Source organism: Fukomys damarensis, unplaced genomic scaffold, assembly GCF_012274545.1.
Source record: "Fukomys damarensis isolate Sample0158 unplaced genomic scaffold, DMR_v1.0_HiC HiC_scaffold_15, whole genome shotgun sequence".
Classification (NCBI taxonomy): domain Eukaryota; kingdom Metazoa; phylum Chordata; class Mammalia; order Rodentia; family Bathyergidae; genus Fukomys; species Fukomys damarensis.
In genome coordinates this window covers 44,471,192-44,494,564 of record NW_022900927.1, presented here as the reverse complement: position 1 = coordinate 44,494,564, position 23,373 = coordinate 44,471,192, and the positions used below count along the sequence as shown (strand labels likewise).

General features: G+C 33.6%; 1 protein-coding gene across 33 annotated transcripts in view; it reads left to right on the top strand.

Moving 5' to 3' along the window:
* Positions 1 to 23,373, top strand: part of Ppfia2 (PTPRF interacting protein alpha 2) — a 458,820-nt gene that overhangs the window by 352,448 nt on the left and 82,999 nt on the right. For 17 of the 33 annotated variants that reach the window (XM_033763796.1, XM_033763797.1, XM_033763805.1 and 14 more), the window contains 10 exons: positions 2,097 to 2,243; positions 3,237 to 3,371; positions 6,590 to 6,676; positions 7,102 to 7,185; positions 7,437 to 7,568; positions 9,264 to 9,326; positions 13,693 to 13,784; positions 18,703 to 18,838; positions 21,032 to 21,252; positions 22,979 to 23,216. In XM_033763796.1, coding sequence (XP_033619687.1) covers positions 2,097 to 2,243; positions 3,237 to 3,371; positions 6,590 to 6,676; positions 7,102 to 7,185; positions 7,437 to 7,568; positions 9,264 to 9,326; positions 13,693 to 13,784; positions 18,703 to 18,838; positions 21,032 to 21,252; positions 22,979 to 23,216 — 1,335 coding nt within the window. The remainder of the gene's footprint in view (positions 1 to 2,096; positions 2,244 to 3,236; positions 3,372 to 6,589; positions 6,677 to 7,101; positions 7,186 to 7,436; positions 7,569 to 9,263; positions 9,327 to 13,692; positions 13,785 to 18,702; positions 18,839 to 21,031; positions 21,253 to 22,978; positions 23,217 to 23,373) is intronic. The other 16 variants (XM_033763810.1, XM_010643703.3, XM_010643705.3 and 13 more) reach the window with 1 other exon arrangement.

The following is a 23,373-nucleotide window of genomic DNA, read 5'->3' as shown; positions in this document are numbered from 1 at the left end:
CATGAAACTACTTTTTTCCATGCTTTATAGCTCAAATGCCTTCCTGAATATAGAAGAAATAAAATTATGTAAGCCAAGAAGAAATACGATCAGACTACCATCTAGAATTATCTTTTGGTCAGCAGATTGGAAAAAAAAAAAAAACAGAAAGAGAGCACATTAGATTTTCAGAGGTAGTAAGGTAAAAGAATTTTCAGGAATGATTACAAATATCCATGGAGAATTGTGTCCATCCTCAATCAAGAAACAAAGGGGAGAGTCGCTTTGTGAGTAGGCAAAGGGCTACAGATAAAAACAAGTTTCATGAAAAACACTATTTTTTAAATTAAAGTCCACTTATATCTATACATATATAATTTTTCGAAATAAAATGTCAAAAAAGTAAGCATATCCACACGCACAGAGCTTCTGCCTGTCTCTCAGTTCAAATTTCCAGCCTATTTTCCTGAGAATTCTTCATGTCAAAAACATAGGCTATTTTTTTCTGGCATTTTAACTTAAATCTATGTCTTGCTGTTATTAGAAAGGGAGCTTTTAAGTTTCTGTTCTCTTAGTGTTCTACTCATCTTTCTATTGTAATTATACACGCATGTATTAAATGTTATATTACTATTATTAGATAAATAATTTCCACAACTTATCTAAATAGTACTTTCTTAAAATAATATTATTTTTTCTTGTGAAACTTTCTGCTTTCCCAGAATTGCATTAATTATTTGATACATTCATTTACTTATTTATTTTTTACCCTATGGTAAAATCTCCAACACTGGTAAAATCCCTTTCAATTGTCATGGAGAAGGGTCAATTTGGAAGATAATGTATTATTCTTAACTTTTTAAAATTTTCTTGAAAGCACTATTTTATCTTTTGTCTTCTTGCTCAGATCTATGTGAATTTATTGCTAGCATGTTTCACCATTTCAGCTGTTGTGGGATATACTATTAACATCACACTAAAAGCCCAGAAGCGAAAAAAGTGATCAAAGTCCCATGAAAAGAAAAAGCATAGAGTTCAGTACACACAGGATAATTAACCCTGAAGAGCAGAAGAGGCATTTAATGTGCGAGTGGTTAATTATATATGCTGTGGCAAAGGAACAACTATCTTTTTAAGGACTTCTGTTTCTTTTAGAACTTTGGAAGGAAGATTATCTGGTCTGTAGGTGTGGCAGGACAGGCTTTTTCCCTGAAGAAAAGTGATAAATGGACTTAATGGGAGTGGAGTGATCAAATGAGTCCAGATAGTAATACACAGAACCACCACATCTCCCTCAATCCTTTGTTCAAAGGAGCCTCCCAATTTCAAAAGAAACCATGACAGCAATGTAAAATTCACTTGCACAGATGATTTTCTCCAACATTTTCTCAATCAAGTAGCTTAGTTATCTATCAATAAATTTCTACACAAGCTATTAGGAAGTAAAATCATCTCTATAGTAATATTTGTAAGTGAAATTATTTAAAGATTAGTGTTTAAAATATTACCAATGCTATGACTTTTTTATTTGCACTCATAGTTGTTTGTTTGGTTCATAACTTTTAATTAATTAATTAAAGTTTAGGTGCTGGAATTAACCCAGGGGTTTATGTGTGTTAAGCAAGCACTCTACTACTGAGTTGTATCCCAAACCCTGCCTCCTCTTTTAATGAATGGATTACTCCTCCTTATTGGAAAGATGAGAATATTGATTACAGTTGTTATTTCTTATTTGAAGATTACTTTGCAATTTGAACATAACTACCATTGAAACAATTTTATGCTTTGCAATTCTACCTGTAATTCTACTTATAATGCATAATAAGCTAGCGTGTCTGTTACAATTTTCTAAAACTGAATATTCCGTAGCAAGCCACTTCGAAATGCTTTCCTTTCTATTCTCAGTGAGCAGAATGCTTCTGTCTCATCTAAGATGTAAGGAGACTTCTGGCAGTTAAATGGGGAAAACCCCTATAAAATTGTGTCTTTCTTTTTTGTGAAAAGAGTGAAACTTTCCTTCAAGAAAACCATAGTTTTCACATATTATTATTATATTTAAATAACAAAACAATGCACCAATCTATCTTAGAGTCTTACTTGTTTTATGTTAATTGTAGGCCATGGCACAGAAGGAAGATATGGAAGAAAGAATCACAACCCTTGAGAAGCGTTACCTCAGTGCTCAGAGAGAATCTACCTCCATACACGACATGAATGATAAACTAGAAAACGAGTTGGCAAATAAAGAAGCCATCCTACGGCAGGTTCAGTATCTCTTAGTTTTGTTGTGCTCCATGTGTATTTCTTGCCATTCTCACAAAACATGAACAAAACGAAATAGTTTGTTTTGATTAATAAAATAGTTTGATTAATCATGCTGTAAATTTAGAGTAGCGCTTAGGAAACAAATGTAATGTTTAGTTGGCACATTATAGAAAATGAATTGTCTTGACAATAAAGTAATTACTATTATTGCTTTGAATTTAAGTGTGGAGCAGAAAAGACACTATATTTTTACCCCACCTATTCACATGTTTGTATATGTTGCCTCACATAATTCTAACTACTACCTAGGTCCTAGGGACCATTATTATACTAAGTATACTAAGGATAGAAGACATTGACATTTTTCCCAAGGTCACACATCTGGTAAATGCGATAAAGTCTGTTGTGGAAGGCTAACTCTACCAGGCTGTAGAGCAAATTATGGCTCATTGGCTAAATCTGGTTGGCCACCTGCTTTCATAAAGTATTAATAGAGTACAGTCATGTCTAATCTTTTAACTGTTATCCATGACTGTTTTTATTACACCGGCAGAGTCAGCTAATGCACAAAGTGTAAACTATTTACTCTCTGGTCCTTTCCCCAAAGTGTGTGGGAAGCCTGGATTCTTATCATACAGCATTCTCTGTCCCGTCTCAGTCTAATCCTATGATTTTCAGCGTTTTTGTATAGTAGTACATCTGAAGTCTTCATACCGAGCTGAGCTGTATTGTACTTGTACAAGTCATACTCATTAGTCTTTTTTTTTTTTTTGCTTCCACTGGTACGAACATTTTTAATTTTAATGTACTGTATTTTATTAAGGGAAACTGATAACATAAAAACACGATAATAATCATCATGTAGCACATTTAGGTGTGGTAGTAGCTGATTTGAAAGCTAGAATAATGGCTGATGTGTAAACCCCATAGTGACTGGTATTTGCTGTCCTAACTTTGACCCTTTAAGTGTCCCTTTACCATCCCTGTTTCAGATGGAAGAGAAAAACAGACAGTTACAAGAACGTCTTGAGCTTGCTGAACAAAAGTTGCAGCAGACTATGAGGAAGGCTGAAACATTACCCGAAGTAGAGGCTGAACTGGCTCAGAGAATTGCAGCTCTAACAAAGGTACTGCACAAAAACAACTGGTCAACCTAGCTACCAATGTAGGAACAACTGGCAATCAAACTGGAATCTATGAAGATTTTCTTTAGGTGCTATCAAAGTAAAATTTACTTTCTATAATTTTTATTATATTGATCTGTTATTTAATGATATTTTCTTATTGCTCATATCTTATTTATGGTAACTTGAATGATTAATATATGTGTGATAAGCCCCTGGCCTATTTAAATGTTAAGAAAATAAATACAAATTTTATCATATTGTTATAGTTAATTTTCCATAGTAATCTTTGAACATATGAATAATCATAGAGATAAGCACACAATGATATTTAATGTTTGAATTGTATTTACATAAGACAAAACTTTCTCTGAACTTTTGACTTTCTTATTTCCAAACAAATTTGTCATTTCTAGGCACTCTTTCAATGTTTTAATTCTCTCAAACATTTTATTATCTTGTCCTCTGACAGGTTTTATATCAACATATTTCAGACATAAGCATTTTATATTACCAACAGTTATTTTAGGATGTAAATTCTGTGAATCTTGAGAATTTATCCCTGTGCTTATAACATTTTTGTTACATCTGGAGATCACTCTTTCACTTTTTTCTCCCAAATTTATGGTTTCAACAACCTTGTAAATTTTTTATCTTCTTGCTCAGTAACACTAGGGATTGTCTCTATAATCTTTTATTTTTTTCTTGTAATTTTCACCTAGATTTAATATTTCAATATTATCGGCCATTATAACATTTTTCTATTTCTTTTCCTTTGATTACTCACCAAAGTAAAAACTATTTCTGCTTACATTAAAACCTAAGCATCTCACTTCTGTATTAAATGGTATTCTTAACAACTCTTTGCCATTTCATTTGGCATATATGTGTATATAAAACATATTTGATTATCAGCCACCTAATTTATTCTTTTTTTTAAGTCATCCTTTTAAATTAAATTTCTTCTCCACTTCTGACTATAATCAAACTTTTACCAGTCATTTCTGCCTGCAATTTTTCTAAAATTTCAGCTTGTAATTTTCCTATAGCACATTACAGTGAAGCCAAGATAAACCCAGCTTCCTTCAGGAAATATAAATTCAAAGTAGCAGACTGTTCCTTTGTGCTCTTTGTATCTACTCCAGTTATTACAATTGTAGTTTTTATAAGGCTACATTAAATATAATCAATGGAGTTGATTAAAAATTCTTCACAGAATTATTTAGAAATGATGTTTACATTTACTTTTCAGTTTAATATTTTCTTATCTTCTAATTTGTGTGTATGTGCATGCAGACAAAATTCATTAAGACTTTTATAAATTTATGATCATGGAGAGCTATGGATAAATCTAAACTTTGACTTTGGCAGGTTTATACACAACTAACCATTAAAATCATTTGGGCTTCCAATCATGATTTATTGTATCTACTTCTTTAATTAAAATGCATGTTTTCCTCAGCAAGGACATAATTCATCTTGAATTTTATGGGGTATTTCATACATAATAATTTAGAAATGACAAGATTCTTGTTCCATATCTGATATGAAGTTTTAAAAGGTGTGGTGTGTTTGCAGTAGTTAAGAAGGAAAAAAATAGCATTTTAAAATACCTTCAAAATTTATATTTTTGAGAAGATAGTTTCAGAAGTTGAAATTTTCACGTCTTGTCTAACTTTAATCAGTCACTTGATTAATTTTAATACTTCTAGGTGCCTATAAAATATATTTTATAAAAGTATTTTTATAAATTTAGATTATATAATTTCAAAATTTTATCTATTAGTTGTATTCTTGAGAATACAGCAGAATACAAAGTTTTAAATCATATTATATAATCATTTTATTGCTTTTAAGTACCATGGTAGCTTTTAGTTTTGTTTCTGCTTGGAAATTTGTTGAGGAAAAAGGAAAATAACTTGGTTATTTGATTTACATATTCATGAAATATGATTATCAGAAGGACAGTGCTATAGATTGTAAATGTTCGGTTATACATTGCATAAAATATCAAGTTTGGAGTGTCAAACATTTATGTTATAGATTAAACTTGTATTCATTTCATAAATTGTATGTATGACACATGAATAAGTTATGATTTATTTGGGGTTAATGCATTTTATAATAATATCCCTATATTAGTACAAAGTAAGATTTGTTATTTTAGATTGAATTTTTAAAATGTGACAAATGTGATCTGCAGTTAAAATCTGTAGTCCTGATGTGGGATTGTTCTAGTGTTATAATTACCTGCAACTGTGATTAAAATGTTTGTATAACTTTATATGTAATTTGTGCAGAACATTCTAATACAATTCAGCAATCAGCAATGTCACATGTTAACACTTGCACTTCCAAGACATGTAACTAACCCTAGCAATGGGCAAACATGAGCTCGCAATGACTCTGTGCTATTTCTTCACTTTAGGGCACTACAGCATCCTGTTTCCATAGCAACAAATCAATGAAGAAATAGTTATAGAATGGTCCTTGCTTCCATTTAGGAAAGTTCACCAATAAATTTTCTTGTCTTCACAGTTTTATTGTCACCTTGATAACTTGAAGACTTTTAACTTAAAATTTCAAATTAAATTTATTTCTAGGAATAGGCAATTAGATAGAAGACCATAACATATATTCGATGACCCTAAACTAAACTGGCTACTGTTGCTGAGGAAACTCAATCCTGCTTGAATTGAGGATGACTTATAATAATTAACCATATAGCTTAGCTTTTTCTCTGGTTTACATGGTAGGGTTTATGATAAGCTCGAAATCTAACGCGCTCTTCAACATTGAAATACATTTTTTCATTTTTTAAGTAATATGATAAGCAAACAAACCAAAAATACAAAACTTTTCATAATCTATCAGAGACATATTCTAGTGTTTGGTTTCCCATAATTCCAGTTACTACATGACTTATTCAGAATTGCTTTCATTCATTCTGGAGTAGTCTTTCATTGCTAGCCATCACTAACTTCCCATATCTTAGGTTGACAGCTTTTTATTTTAACGTATCATTTTTCATTTTCAACCATCAACTGCATTATGTTCACCAGATATCAGTGTAGTTTTTCTGCATAAGATTCTGTCTATTAAAGTATTAAATTTGCTGTCACACTTTTATTTTAAGCATTCTGTGCTATGTTTTGTTCAGTGTCAGTGTCTTTAGTTCTGATTTTTCAATTTTGTCCCTCTCCTTTTCCTTGACTTGTTAGTCTGATCCAACCTCTTCTACCTCATCTGATGATTATCAATATGTTATGGAAGCTAAACTACAAGAAATGATCTCCATACGTAGGAAGGTAGTCCTACTGGACTTTACTTTCTATTGCTAAATAGAATCCATCTAAGTTTTTCTTTTCATTTATACAAATTATGTTACTTTTATTTATTGATAATCAACCATCTGTGCAGTTCAGTGCTTCAGGAGCTTAAGATTGGACAATGGCAGGTTTGTGTTCAAACCATGCACAGTCTGCATGTTACATTTGGCTGATTTCATTGCTCATAAATAACTCCAATGTTTTGCTGATGCTTGGATGTAACAGGCCTTTGTAGCTGACACATTTCAAGCAATGCTGTTCAGCTGCCTGTTTAAAGAAAGTTTATTTTTTGAAAACTGTTCGCAGTTGGTAGTAGCTTGCTTTACATTTTATTTCAGTTTATTTAGAGAAACAGAGTTAACCACATGTTACATTTCAGGTGTATTCCTCATATTTCTTAACAGGCTGAAGAAAGACATGGAAATATTGAAGAGCGTATGAGACATCTAGAAGGTCAACTTGAGGAAAAGAATCAAGAACTTCAAAGAGTATGTACACTAAAAGCCACCCCATCATCAGTTTATGGATTAACAACTACATAGAAGGAGAAAAATGTTCTTGATTATGGGTTTTCTTTAAATTTTTATGGATATGCTTTATGTAATTTTTAAAAAATAGTTTCTACCAATTTAATCAAAACAGAAAATAAATCCAACTTGAAACTAGCAAAATTATAAAGTCGAATAGTTCTTAAGTGCTTTTTCATGTCATATTTATATTACTTTTTCTTAAATGTAAGGCTAGGCAACGAGAGAAAATGAATGAGGAACATAACAAAAGATTGTCCGATACTGTGGACAGACTTCTGACTGAGTCCAATGAGCGCTTACAGCTGCACTTGAAGGAAAGAATGGCTGCTTTAGAAGAGAAGGTAAAATGACAAAGGGTAGAATCTCATCAGCTTTTAGCAGTTCTCTTATGATCATGTTTATTTTACACACCGCTACAATCACTGTTTTGGATAGAAGAGTAATTAGGCAGTTTTTAAAAATGCCCTGTGTCAGGCATTATTTTTATTGTGTGTGTTTATGAGAGGTGTTGAGGTTCAAACCCAGAATTTCCTGCCTTCTAGGCAAGTGCCCTTCAAGCCAGCTACACCCTCCAGCCCTAAACATGCCTGATACAATCTTAGAAGGAAGTAAAAAAGTTATGTAAAAGAGTATAAGGGTGATTTTAAATGAATAAAAAAGACCGCATGACATATAAATCTTTCATATAAGTATGTTCACACGAAGCCAATGTATTAAAATGTGCTGTGCTTTTGTGATGAATATTCAATTATCTTCTCCATAAATGTAAAAAGAGAGTTAAAAGATAAAAATTAATATTTAGGAGTGGAGAGACTTGTTTTCTACAATTCATGTGTTTCAAATGACTGATGTACACTACACTCTAAAGTATGGGTGAGTTTTATTTCACCACTGAACTATTGTCAGTACCACTGAATGATTTAGGAACCCAGTCATTTCAGCTGCATTGTTTCAGAAAATGGGCTTCTGTACAATCTGCTAGTTGATTCACAATTACATGTGTCTTACTGATATTTGGCAGTTGTCATAGCAGGAAGCGTTATGTGAGCTGGCAGCCGATTCTGGAGCATAAACAAAGGTGGGAGCTAAAGCTCAGATGGAAAAATCATTTTGGAAATTTAGGTTGAATGGCAATAACTACTTTAGCTAGACATATCCCTCTGACATAGAAAATAAACCAGAATAGGGAAAATCTTTATTGAAACGTTAAAATACTTTAGTTAGAAAAACATAAGGAAGGGCCGGGAATTTAGCTCAGCGGTTCGGTGGCCTGCCTAGCAAGTGCAAGGACCCGAGTTCAATCCCCGGTACAAAAAAAAAAAAAAAAGAAAAACATAAGGATAAGAAAAAATTTCTATCCACACAACTCCATATATATGGCTACTATTCAATAAGATATTCTTATTTTAATTTCACTGTATAAATTTGAAAGAATGGCTTATTTTACTCATACTTTATAGTACTATAAAAAGGCATATATTGTAACAATAATACTTTTTGGTATTTTCACATGTCTTCCTAATATAATGCTAGTTTTTAAATATTAAAATTTCATTTTTATTTCCATAATAATTTAAGTGTTAGTAGAATTATTTATTCTGCATGGACAGTGGATTTCTAGAAAATGAACTCTTACATATATGTCATGATTTCATCTTTCTTCAGATAGTAAAAAAAAAAAAAAAAATCTGTTAATTTCAATTCTTTACACTCCTGGCCAATATTTATCTTGTTCTATTTCTCACTAAAGAAAAATCTAATTCTTTCTAATTTAAAATGTACTATGAAACGCAGCATGCAAAAATAGCTTGAAAGGTAGTATTTATACCATTTATCCATCCAAGTGTTACAGTGTCATTCCTCTCTTAAATAATGTATTTCTCCAAACGTTGAGGTATCATGTTTACAGACCCCATTACAATTTGGTTTCCAGAAAACCAAAGAAGAACTCAAGGGAGACCATTGAGTGATACTTTATTAATCTACATATTCAAAATTTTTCCATTAATTTATTACTCATTTGTTTTTTTCTCTAGAATGTTTTAATCCAAGAATCAGAAACTTTCAGAAAGAATCTTGAAGAATCTTTACATGATAAGGTATTATGGAAACATTTTTCCCGTTTTTCTATTTCACACTGATGAATGTGTATTAGATACCTGTAATTTATGAGAATAGTATTATCTTATATATTTTCCAACATGAACTTAATTCCAAAACACTTGAAAAAAAAAAAAACTAATTGAGAAGGGGTCAGGGATTTGGCTCAGTAGCACTGTACCTGCCTCGTAAATGCAAGGTCCTGAGTTCAATCTCTGGTACCACCGAAAAAAAAAAAAAACATTGAGAAGTAACAAGATTTCATGACCCAATGAGGGTGCAGGGTAATGGATACCAAGTTCTAAAGGAGTGAGGTAGACAATGAGAGACTGAGGGAAACAACCACTGTACACTGCTGGGGTATGCGGGATTCAGGGAGGTAAGACTTGGCTGAAGAATTAAGGTTGTACTGTGCTGAGAGCCTCTCAACATACTGCAGGCAGCATGATCATAAGTACTTGGTGGGGTGAGGGCTGAAGAGTGAGTGGTACCTTAAATAGTAATGGGCAACAATTGGGCAGGTTATTGCTGCTGTAGAAGACGTGTCAGAAGAAGCAGACAGTGAAAGTGTAATAGCCGTAATTGTTAATGCGTCTTTTCTCACTTCGTGAGTTGTATTTCAGGATTTCAGTAAAATAAAGTGGCGACTTTAATAAGTGTTCTGTAACTGTGTGTTGAATAAGAGATAAAAAGAACGGAGGGAGAGAAGAGAGAGTATGAGGAAAGAAAAGAAGGAGGACGGATGGGAAGAAAGAGAGCAGAGAGAAAACAAGGAACAGAGGTACAGAGAGGGGCGGATCTGGCCACAGTATACAGAGGGTACTGGAAATCATGAACGAATAAGGGTAATTAAAACAGTTATACACTTATCTAAATTGAGTGCTACAAATTAAGACGGTAACTTTTAAAAATAATCATTTGGCCCCTCAGACAAAATGTTCACAATCTCCTAATAAATAGGTCTACTAGAGTAAGATATCGTGGCACCAGGAAGACAGTGTCTAATTCTTTCCGGATTAGTTAAGAAAGGTAACACAGAGGAGATATTACTAACATGTCCTTAAAGAATTTACCAAAAAGAGATTATCAAAAATTTGTTGACCATTATGGTGTTTGGAAATCAAAGTTTGACCAGATTATGAATTTTAGACTTGATCTTTTTATGCAGTGTTATATTATTTAAAGCTCTGTGTGTTCCTGCCAAGTTCCCATGAACCAACTCCCCCACCGCCTACCCAGACTTCATACTTTCAGCAATCTGCCTAAGCCACCAGTATTATGCATCATGTTGTGCCATGCATTCTTGTTTATGTCAGTCTACAGACAAGGTAACCCCAGGTCATACCTCACTTCTTCCCTTTGTATGCATAACATCTTCATTTTCATCTATAGCTTCTAAATGTGAAATTCTAAAGTTTTCTTTGGATTTCTTCTCTCTGATCAGCTCCTAATGAACTTATCTGATCTCATGGATTTAAATTCCATCCATGTATTGAGATTCACTTGCTGGGTTTTCTCCCCCAAGGAAGTTCATATATGTAGTGCCAACTGAACATCCCTTTTTGAACACCTATAACTCTCAAATTATCATGTCACTCCCTCCCCCAACAAAGTACCAGCACCACGTAACATGTGATCTTCTCAATAAACTGCAACTTTTACTTCTTTCAGTTATTAAGGTTAAAAGACAGAGTTCCTGACTTTTTGTTTTGTTTTGTTTTTTGAGACAGGATCTCACTATGTAGTTCAGACTGCCCTGGAACTCACTGTGTAGCCCAGGTTGGTCTCCAACTCACAGCAATCCTCCTGCCTCAGCCCCCCAAGTGCTGGGATTACAGGTGTGAGCCACCACACCTGGCCTGACTTATTTTATATAACATTATTGTCTCAAGTTCCATTTTCCAGAAAGTTGAATATTGAAGAATTCCTCTTATATGATAAACTAAAAATGTGAATAAATAAATTGACAAAAGACAGATGATAAGAAACAACAAGGCAAACTTGTTGGAGATGGAAAACAGGATAGGGTGGGAGGTGGGAGGGTAGGGAGAGAGGTAAAAGGGTTGAAATTGATAAAGATATTCATTCTCTCTCTCTCTCTCTCTCTCTCTCTCTCTCTCTCTCTCTCTCTCTCTTTTCCTCCATCTCTCTCTCATTTCAGTGCCCCGAAACAGATACATATGTAATGAAGATGTATTCCAAATCTAGACTAATAAAAGAGATGAACATTAAAATCTTCCTGAGGTTTTATTTGACCCCTGTGTTTATCTCATACTCCTTGTACGATGCAATCCTGTCAATTCTACCACCAAAATCTAGTAAAAATCCAACCACTTTTACTTCTTGAAGACCTCTGAAGGATTCTCTGCATATATTTTTAGAAAATGTCTAATGGTTTTCTTTCTCTCTTGCCTTCCAGTCTCATTCAACAGTGCATTTTAAAAACCAAAATAATGTGTCACTTCTCATAAATCCTCCCGGTATTTCAGGTCTCACTTGGAGTAAAAGCCAAAGTTTAAAATCATTTAGAATCCCTTTCAGAACTACCCTTTCCAAATCTTGAAATCTTAGCTTTCTAAATCTATTCCAAATCCTTCTTTCTCTGTAATCTGTCCAACTCACTCATGTGGGACTTTTGCCCTCTGCCTCATCAGATATATGTCCACTTAGCATCATTTGCATTGGCTCTGCTTTCTATTTGCAGTGTGTTTTCCAAAGATTTTTTCCACATTTTGTACTCTTTTTTCTATAGATTTTTCCTCAAATACCATGTTATCATTGAAAAACCATTCCATGACTCATCTAGTTTCTGCCAAATAGTATCCTGTGCACTCTTATGAGTCCTACTTTGTTACTGTTTTTCTTTTACAATGGATTGTAAATTGAGTTTGCCATTGCACTGTGACACCCAATAGGTAGTCAATTCATTTTTCTGGAAATAATGAATAAGTGAATCAATTGTTTTCTTTTATTATTAATACTATTTATTCTATCCACTAATACTAATACATCAAGTCTTATATACAGCTATTTATTCACCATATGCTAGATGTCAGGGTAAAATGTTAAATAAGTCAAAACTGTCTTAGACCTTCAGTTCTCTAAAGAGATAGCTATTAGGAAAAGACGTAGTAAAATTTGTTAACTGCAGAAAGATAGAGTGATAGGGGAAAAGCACAGTGGACACTGAGAGGGTTTAGGAGAAGCATACAAAATCCAGCAGAGTATCGGGATTGGGGTGGAAGGAGTGAAAGATGGTAAAGGAAACTTTCCATTTTACATCGGTGTTTAAACTGAGTGCTGAAGGATTAGTGCTTGTCAGGTTTTCTGATGAGCAGAAAGCATTCGTCGTGGTTAGCAGAGCACATGGAAATACTGGAGGTAGGAAAGAGTTTCACCTTTGAAAGTCTGAGAAAATCAGGGAGACTTTAAAGCATAAAGAAGGAATCATCGATTGTTGTAAGCAAAGCAATTTTTTGATCATCCATATGGTTTTAAATGATACAAGTAGCTGAATAATAAGTGGGAAAAGATTGAGTCTGGTAAAATAACTTGCGAAAAAAATCTAAAAGAATATGGAGTAGGATGATTGGAAAAAAGGGGGAAGGCAGATAGAGAAATATCACAAAGGCTACACTGACATTAAGTGTGGTGGGAAAAATATGATTCAAATAAAATTCCAAATACTGGGCAGCGGGGAAAAGAAAATAGCTGTAGAAAATTTGAGGGACACATTTGAACATTTATGTCTATATAAAAGTTATAATAACTAAAACATTAAGTGTTTTCACCGTGAGCTTTAAACTTAGACCTTGTAAGTCAGCCCATCTTCGTAAATTTAGACTATAATGTCAAAAGCACAAATAATTGTAATAATTCTACCACTATTGAACCAAAAATTGGATTGTTAGTTTTTCTTGTTAAGGTGATGATATTTCTCTGGTTCTTTTCATTCAGTCTTATTTACCTATATGTCCTTCAATACTCATAAAATAATGACAATTTTTACTTACTCCATAAATTAAATTTTCATTTATTTCTAACATTGAATATGATTACTACTCTGCATTTTGAAGTACAAATAGTAGTAGTAATTACTGATGATTTTAATATTCCCACAAATTTGCAAAGTTTTAGGACTGGTGAAAGCCATGGAATGTAGATAATTTTTATTGATTTCTGTTGTTCCTATTTTATAACAATGGTGAAATTCATGGATATTTTACTATCATATCTAATAATCTTTAATAAAATATATTATCAGTGTTCCCTTCAAAAAAGCTGTTACAGCTTGGTTTATCATAATTGAATTTTGGTTTTCCTGGCATATGACTGTTATCTGAATAATACCTTTTCAATATTTAGGAAAGATTAGCAGAAGAAATTGAAAAACTGAGATCTGAACTTGACCAACTGAAAATGAGAACTGGCTCTTTAATTGAACCCACAATATCAAGGTAACATTAAATGAAAATCTTATCTGTAGTTCACTTAAAATAAATGTGAATTTCCTTTTGATTTCGTATCTCCTCAGCAAATAAGTATCTCGTATTTCTCAGCAGTCATCACTTTAATTTGCCACTTTGGTGATTTAATTTCTATATTTAAAAATAATTTCCTAATTTAGAAATCCTTGCTGCAGATGTTCCATAAAAATTTAAATTAATACCTTTTGTATCCTTCAGTTAGTTATATAAAAATATATTTAAATATCCAAAAGCAAAGAAGTTGGACAGTATATAAGAAGATGACATTTATTTCTAAAAGGAAGCCTTAACTTTTCTCTCTACGTGTATTCAGTGCAGAAACATGTCCAATGTTTAACATTAAATGTTATTGGATGTGATTACGCAGCATCGATCTGTTTTTTTAAGCATTACAAATTAAGATGGAAAGTGAAATTACATGTATAAAAAGGATTCAATTAAATGTAATCGTGCTCATGTACTCTAACTCACTGCTTCATTAAAAAAAGAAATTGGTGTGAGAGAATGAAAAGATGGAAATAAAGTGTTTGTAGATGGGGAGGAGAGGAGAGGGTGAAGGGAGGGCATGGGTAAGGGGAAAAAATGAGAACCAAGACCTGTCGTGTAGAGGTACAAGATCCCAACAATGAATGTAACTGTACTGTATCCCTAAAATGTACCAATAAACTCAATTAAAGCTGAAAAAAAAGAAATTGGATAACCCTTTATTTGACAGAAAATTATAAAGTTGATTAGATTTATGTGTATATTAATAACTCATATATAGTTTTCTTTTGTGCCTAAGGCTTTTTACTTAAATTTGACTTTAAAAACTTAGGAATTTATTCATTTAATCATGTGTTTACTAGGCAATATGGAATAATATCAACTGTTTGAAACTGAAAATCTGGGCTTCTCAGGGCAGTCTATTTTTCTTGGTATTGTGTTTATTTTATAAATGTTAACTCGATGAGAGCAGAAATGTGTATTAGTTTTTATATGACTCCTATAATTTCAGCACCTAAAACACTATCAGGCATGTAGTACAATTTCAGTAAATAGTCCTGAATGAAGGGATGGATATGTGGTAAAGCATATTTCAGGTAATATGATAAAAACCTAAATTTAAGAAATCCCAGCAGAACTTAAGTTCTTTTTCAATGGAAGTATAAATCAAAACAATATTTATTATCTGAGTATTTCTTCAGTTGAGTATGAAAATACAGTTCTGTGGGCATATAGACATCCAAAGAATTTTAAATTTGTAAGTCATTACTATAGAAAATTTTGCTTATTTTTAAAATTCTGATCTGCAAATATGAACTGAAATTATTAATTTAGACATATGGATTCATATGTGATGCTGTTGACTATGATGATGATGTAGGAAGAAAAGTGCTGCTAAAATATCAAAAGAGTATGAATAACAAGCATTATTTAATCACCACTCAGTTATATTCTAATGGGAGCAGTGAGCATTATCTTGGCTTTTTGGTGTTAGGTTTCAGAAACAAAAAGTTATAAAGCAACTAAAATTTCCTCGGCACATTGTGAAGTCATCATGTCACCCTGACAATGTGACATTATCTGCAAATAAATTATGGAGCATTGATTCTCTGATAGAGCAGATGGCAATGGAAAGAACAGTAGGGCAGGAATAAAATGACCCGCCTTCTTGGATTTCAAATGATCCCTAGCTGTTCGAGTTTAGGAAACCCATTTTTTGTTAAGATTATAACCATATATATATTTTTGTATTATATATTTTGTATATATAATATATATAATTTTGTATTATATATATATAATTTGTATTTTCCTGACTGCTTCACAGGTAGTATTATATATGGATAATTTTTAATTTCCTCACTGCCTCACAAGTGTTGATGATAAAATGAGACAAGTGAGCAAAGGGAACTTTGTGAAGAGGACATCATTTCACAAGTATAAAATTATTATAGAAATTATTAAAATAGCTAACTGAGAGAATTATAAGAAGTCATAAGATAAGTGACTGTTAAGCAGAATGTCCAAGCTTTTGCGGACATATAATCAAATCTGTGTAAGAGTAGGTGGGTAGATAGATATCTCTACACATATAAATTATGTATACATATATAAACAGAAGATGCGTGAGAACTGAAACTATTAGTTTTGGGTCTTCCAGGAAAAGATGAGAAGAGATGAGCTAAGGCTAGTGGTCAACTGTAATCAATATTGATATGAATTTTCTACTAATAACTCACCTGAGAAGAAAGTAAGTTGAGTTTTAGAGTGGCTAGACAAGGCTTCATGTGGCTCAACTCTGAAGAAAGGATAGATCTGGGTTCTTAGAAAGAACAGTAGAGAAGGAAGAGAGCATAGATAAAGATAAGTTTTCTCTAAGAAAATTTAGAACTGATTTACCTAAAGAGGTTTCTAAATGAGATTTTATGCATGAATCATAGGAGACTGGGGGAACAGTATTGTCCATTGCTCAAAGGAGGTGTTGACTGTTTGATACCTCTAAATGCCTCCCAAAATTTACATCTAAAATCATTTCAAATTTGAATTAGTGTAGAAATATTCCCTCTGGTGTCTCCTGTGAAAAACGTAGTTCTGAGGAGAGAGAGAGAGAGAGAGAGAGAGAGAGAGAGAGAAAAGAAAGAGAGAGACAGCGCCTTCTTAATTGAAGCACCTTCTTAATTGAAGCCATAGTTCTTACGGACTTCGTTTTGGCTGGGATCTTTGGCTCTCTCAGGATCTACTAAACACTTTTCCTTGCCAAATATAGAAGCACTGGAGACGTAGTGGTGCTAAAGAATACGTGTTCCAGGGTGGAACATATGGGAATGCTAGTTTGTGGACTGTTAAAACACAGAGAATACTGAGAGAAAGAATAGTATATATATTGCCATAGGACTTGTACTCTGACTTTAAGAATGATAACCATGTAGGTTTTTACCCCATTAAGTTTATTAGTACATTTAAAGCAAACAATGCAGTTACATTTGTCCTTGAGATCTTGTACCTTTACATGACATGTCTTGGTTCTTGTTTTTTCCCCCATACCCCTGCCCTCCCTTCTCCCCCTTCACCCTCCCCTATTTACAAAGACTTTGTTTCCATTTTTTTTCTTTTTTCACATTTTTTCTTTTCCCTTAATTCCTCTCCCCTCCCCTTCCCAGCAGAAAGAACAGCATATACAAAGGCTCAGAAGTGAAATAAAGTGTTTGCTATTAAAATCGAGTGAAAGTCAGTTTGGCTTGATGGAAAGCAACTCAAAGCAAAGCTTGAGCATAGGAAAGGCGGAGATTATGGAAGGCCTTGAAAGGACATTGGAGAGTTTTTAGCAAGGCATTAAAGTGCCAGTTCTGTGTTTTGTTCCTTGTTTTAAACAAATATACAAAAATTGATAGATAAAACAACATGAATAATACTCCTAAAAAATGAGTTATAATGTTAGCAACTTCACTCTGATAGCCAAGGGGATTTAGCATGAGTAGCCTCTCATAGGCAAAAGAGATCTAAGCAAGGCATTGTGGGATTACATTATAATTTTCTTCATTCATCATCTTACCAGAAATTTATAAAATACTTACTTTGTTCTAGGCACCTCCCTGATCTTTGTTTTCATGAAACCGAGAGCCTCTGTCCAATAGATAAACACTGAGAGATATGACACTTCTGAGTTGCACAGCTAATTTTTTTATCTATGAATTATCCTGTAGAATACCAGTTTCTTAAAGTCCCAGATATATTGTTATAAAAATAATAGCTGCCATCTATTTGCCTGATGATTTCCAGTTTGTTTGCTCTAATTATCCATTGCACAAAACAAGGTCTAGAGTCAGCTAAGTGTCTCCTACCTTTGCAAACATCAAGACTTTACTTAATATTTTTTAATCTTGACAAATATTCAGCCATGCTTTTTTTTGTTCATAAAAGGGACAAAGGAGAAGAGTATAGTCAATCAACAGGAGCCCCAAGTTCAACAGAACAGAAAAATACAGCTTCAGTGTATTTTCTACTGATGATGTTTCTGTTATTTCATTTTAGAGGACAGCAGGAAGTCACTGTTATTACCATCATCATTATTGTAGCAATAGACTGAATTTGTTGTGAATCTATAGAAAAATAATGTGCCTGAAGAAGCCCATTCTACACTTTGATTAGAGTATACTTTATTGCCATGTTTATTTGAAAACCAGTGTAATGATATTTTTCAATAGAAATTTTCCAAGTCTCAAAGCAAATTGTAGAATCCAACGTGCTCACCAAAAGAATTTTCTTTCACCATTTTGTAATAATAGCTCATCCAAAGCTTAAAAAATAGTGCCGGTGGTACATCCTATTCAATATTAAATATAAGATTATTAACCTTCTAGCAATCTAGTTTTAAGCATTTTGTTGTTTCTTTAAATTGAAAAAGATAATATTCTAAAATTTAAAATGTGTTAAAGGATTTCTTCAAAATTGTTAATTGGAAAAGTTTGGGGGTCCCCCAAATTTATGCACATTCCATCTAAAAGGAAACATTTAAAATAAATGGGAAATATTGAGACCGCCACTGATGAATACAAACTAAATAGAATTGACAGAACTTAATGAAATGGTTTTTTGTCATCTATCCTAACATCTATCATTGTCCTACTGTGTTCAAAAAGGGTAATAAACTGAAAGGTTATAAGTATATTTTAATAGGAGAAAATGCACTAGACATTCAGGAATGAACCTGAGAGTGGAACTTCTAATATACTATTAAGTTTCCGAAGACAATTTAAAAAGCATGACAGTTCACCCATTTTCTTTCTTGATGCTTATTTCCTTGAGGGTTTCCACTTTATTGTCAATTAAGGAGCAGATGGTAATTTGTTGATAAGTCTGATTTTTGAGATTAGATATATTTGCTAATTTTCCTTTTTTCCAGAACTCATCTAGACACTTCAACTGAGTTGCGGTACTCAGTTGGATCCCTAGTAGACAGCCAGTCTGATTACAGAACAACTAAAGTCATAAGAAGACCCAGGAGAGGCCGCATGGGTGTGAGAAGAGATGAGCCAAAGGTAAATCATTTGATTTCAACTGTGATCATTTTAATTAAATACTCTGTTCTATTTTCGATAGAACTTTAACATAGCAAATTTACAATGCTAACATTGTTATTATTTTCAAGAATGGATTATGACATATTTTTAAATTATAACTGCAAAAATCTTGTACGTCTTTATTAATTTCTCAGTGTTGGGACAAAATACCCAACACCCAGAAATTCGAGGAGGAAAGGTTTCTTTATGTCATGATTTGTAGAGGTTTCAGTCCATAGTCAGGTGGCTCCAAGGAAGGGCGTCAGGGCAGGGGAGAAATAATGCATTGCATGGCAGGAGCAAAGCAGCAAACAGCGAGTCTTCCTTTCCTTCTTTATTCCATTGGTTACTGCCGCTCACACCCAAGGTGGATCTTCCCATCATCTACACCCAGGTCTATTTTAAACCAATCAGTGCACTAATCCGGTCACCACACACCCATGATCCAGACAGATCTCAAAAGCCCCATCTACAAATGTGTGAGGCTTTGGAGGGACAGCCACATATAAGCCATAGCATTCTACTATGTGCCAGAAGAAGAGCATTTCCTATATATTTATTTGTTTGATATGATGATGTGAAGTTTTTAAAAATTTCAGACATAAAAAGATTAAGGCTCAGAAATATAAAGTATTTGATATTACACAGCCAGCAAACTGACAGAGTAAAAGTTTGAGCTTATGCATGCGTCGTTTCAAATATCAAGGCTTAAGCATTATGGTATACTGCCAAACAAATGGGCCTTTGGTTTGTTTTGGCACTTAAGCAATGACATTCTCATCACTAATTCAAATTAATTAAATATTTTAATGAAAACTACTATTTTAAAAACATTTTTAGGAAAATGTACTAAACTCCATGTACTTATAAAGAACAATGTTTTTTAGAATGATAAGCTATAATACCAGCCTTTCAATCAGTAACTTCGATTTCATAAGTTACTCTTTCAGAGTGGTAATGCAATTGCATTTTATAGAGAGGTAATGCTGTTCCTTTGTGCCCTAAGTATAGTTTGCTCCCCTCAACTACTTTTATTTATCCATACTTTATGTATTAAGTGTATACATGCTATTAACATGTTGGAGTATTTTTGTTTTGTTTTGGTACTGGGGATCAAACTCAGGACCTTACACTTGCAAAGTAGGAGTGGTGCCACTGAACTAAATCCCTAGCTTAATATGTCATGTATAAATTAATCCATCATAGTAAGCATTCAATATCTGTTCAGTGTATGAATAAACAAGCAAGTAAATATTAAATTAAATTCATCTCAGCCTTTTCTCATTATTATATAACTAATAAATAAGTGTTTCTTGTTACAAAAATAGTTTGTAACAAATGTTAACTTATTTCTTCAATTCTTAAGTTAGTGCTTGGAAATATGATTTGTTTTCCACAATCAAAACAATGATAACTAAAATTTTAAAAAGAAGAAGACATTGGGCTGAGGATTTAGCCCAGTGGTTCTCCTGCCTTCCTTTCAAGTGCAAAGTCCCAAGTTCAATCCCTCGTAACGACAACAACAACAAAAGGCAAACAATGCTAGGGCCTATTTATTCCTTATGCCCAATAGCCTTATACCTTCAGATCACAGTTTGAAAAACACGGGCATCTTGGGTTTCAAGGCTGTCTTTTGAACAGAAGATTTATTATGTTAATTATAGAAATATAATCCATACAAACTAATATACTTTGAATTTTAAAAATCAGTGAGATAGTCCAGTGATCAAACAGTGGAGATGAAATGAAATCATTGTGTAATTTTTTGAGTAATATTTTGTTAGAAACTACGAGTTTTGAGGAGATGATTAAGTCATTCGTTATATGGTAATACTTTGGTGTCAGCTTTTAATAAGAAAATTGTAGGTAATACTAGTATAAGAGATGCAGGTTTTTTGGTACAAGTAAATAGAGCTTGCTGTATCTACAAACAGAAAACTTGCAAATATAGATGCTTTACTCAGTATAATGATTGAACTATAAATCATATGGAAATATTTTATCTCTACTCCTATTTAAGTGTTGATATTTATGCTAACAATTATATCTTCTATTACTTAATATGTCAAAGAACTTTTATTGAATAAGTAAATTAAAATGTAATAAGTGGTTCTCCTTTTGCTAGGTCAGCTATAAAAGTATGCATGCTTTTTATGTTCATTTACTATTCAGGTGAAATCACTTGGGGATCATGAATGGAATAGAACTCAACAAATTGGAGTACTAAGTAGTCACCATTTTGAAAGTGACACTGAAATGTCTGATATTGATGATGATGACAGAGAAACCATTTTTAGCTCAATGGATCTTCTCTCTCCAAGCGGTCACTCTGATGCCCAGACCCTAGCTATGATGCTTCAGGAACAACTCGATGCCATCAACAAAGAAATAAGGTGAGTTTAATTAGTACTGGTATTTTCAAGAGATTAGGAGACCTTGCTGCTAAAAATGTGATTGCTGTTCAGCTCAGAAGCACTGCAGGAAGTTAGACCTCACCAATAGCTAGTGAGTCAGAAGGTGCGTGCTCACAGGTGACCCAGGATATTTGCTGTCTCCTGGGGAAATTTCAGGCAGGCCTTTAAGGAAACACAGACAAATGACATCAGGGGCAATATAAAAATATGTTAAAGATAGATTTTTCTTCACTTAATTTGAAAGTAGTTTTTAAATTAAAATTTTCTATTTGGGCTGGGGGATTAGCTCAGTGGTTCCACTGCCTGCGTCGTAAGTGCAAGGACCCAAGTTCGATCCCCCCTGCTATCGTTCTGCCTCCTGTATTTCATAAATTTTAAGCCTTAATATCAGGGATAATGTATTTCTTGGAGATTTGTCACACCCATCTTTTAATTTTTTGTTCATTCAACACCAATAGAGCATGTTTAGTCTGCTTTGACTACCATAGGTAGTAACAAAATATGGTACAAACAGAATACCATAGGCTGAGTGGCTTAAAATCCAATTCATCTTTTCACAGTTTGGGGTAGACTGCATAGCCTAAGGTCAAGGTTTTGGGAGGGTTCGATTTCCTTGAAGGTTCTCTTCCTGGTCCTCAGGAGAGGCAGGCAGGGGGAGAAGGACAGCATGAAAGAGAGGAGAGAAAAACATCAAATATTTCAGGTTTGTTTTACCTTTGGGACCTCACGTAATTTAGCCTTCCCAATATTCCTTATGAAAATCCTGTGTAGCCACATTGGTGCTTCGTGAGATGAACAGTTCCATCCATGGGAGAGCACTTGCTAAAAGCTGAACAGGGTGCTTTTCTCCACTAAGACTACTGATAACAAAGAAAGAACACAGCAAAGTTAAGGCGTGTAAATAATGGCATAAATTAAAACTCCTGCTGTCCTTAATAAAAATTAAATTCCTTTAGAAATGTATTACACAAAAACCACAAGTTGCTAATTGGAATGTCTGTGGGTGGCTAATTATATTCACTAGTGTTTAAAATTGGCTTTTCAATTTGTCTGCCCTGATATTTCACAATGAGACCTAATTCCTAGGTGGATTTTCCTGGCAATTAATTAATATTCCCTGTATTAGTAAAGGTAAAAATTTCACACTTTCGTGTTGAAGTTCATGTCAAATTAGACCAGTCAATAAAAATTTCCTCTAATTTTTAGGAAATATGTGTACAACATCACCAAGTAAGCAAATGAGGAGCAAATAAATTTGAAATCTTTAAATATACAAAGTTAATTGTATGTACCAAACATAATTTAATGGCATAGTGTAACACGTCCCTTTATTATATTATTTAATTCTAGAACCAATGAACCTGTGGGTAAAGTGTTTTAATTAAAATTATTTCATAGTGGGGCTGGGGATTTAGCTCAGCGGTTCGGTGGCCTGCTTTGCAAGCGCAAGGACCCGAGTTCAATCCCCGGTACCCCCCAAAAAAAATATTATTTCATAGTAGGTATGAAAGTGGACAGGAAATAGATATACTTTGAAAAAAACAGCCGTGAAATCTCTGGAATTTGCTGATACGATAGTTTTACTCCCCACAGAAGAAAAGAAAAGACAAAAATATCATATTTAATATAAATTATTCACAAGGGACTTTTCAGCTGCTTTATAGGAATGCTATTATAATAATGGATCAAATCAAACTATTTTTAGGCTAATTCAAGAAGAAAAAGAATCTACGGAGTTGCGCGCTGAAGAAATTGAGAATAGAGTGGCGAGTGTGAGCCTGGAAGGCCTCAATCTGGCAAGGGTGCACCCAGGCACGTCCATCACTGCGTCTGTTACGGCGTCGTCGCTCGCCAGTTCATCGCCCCCCAGTGGACATTCGACCCCAAAGCTCACCCCGCGCAGCCCTGCCAGGGAAATGGACAGAATGGGAGTCATGACACTGGTATGTTGATGAGTGAGTCCAGAGAAAATGCGCCCCCCTTAAGGATTAATCATGCTCCCTAGCAACAAAAAGGAAGAAGGCAAAGAAAAGAGCGAGGAAGGGCGGAAAGAAAGATAGGAGGAAGGAAGGGAGGGAAGAAAAGGGAAAGGAGAGGGGC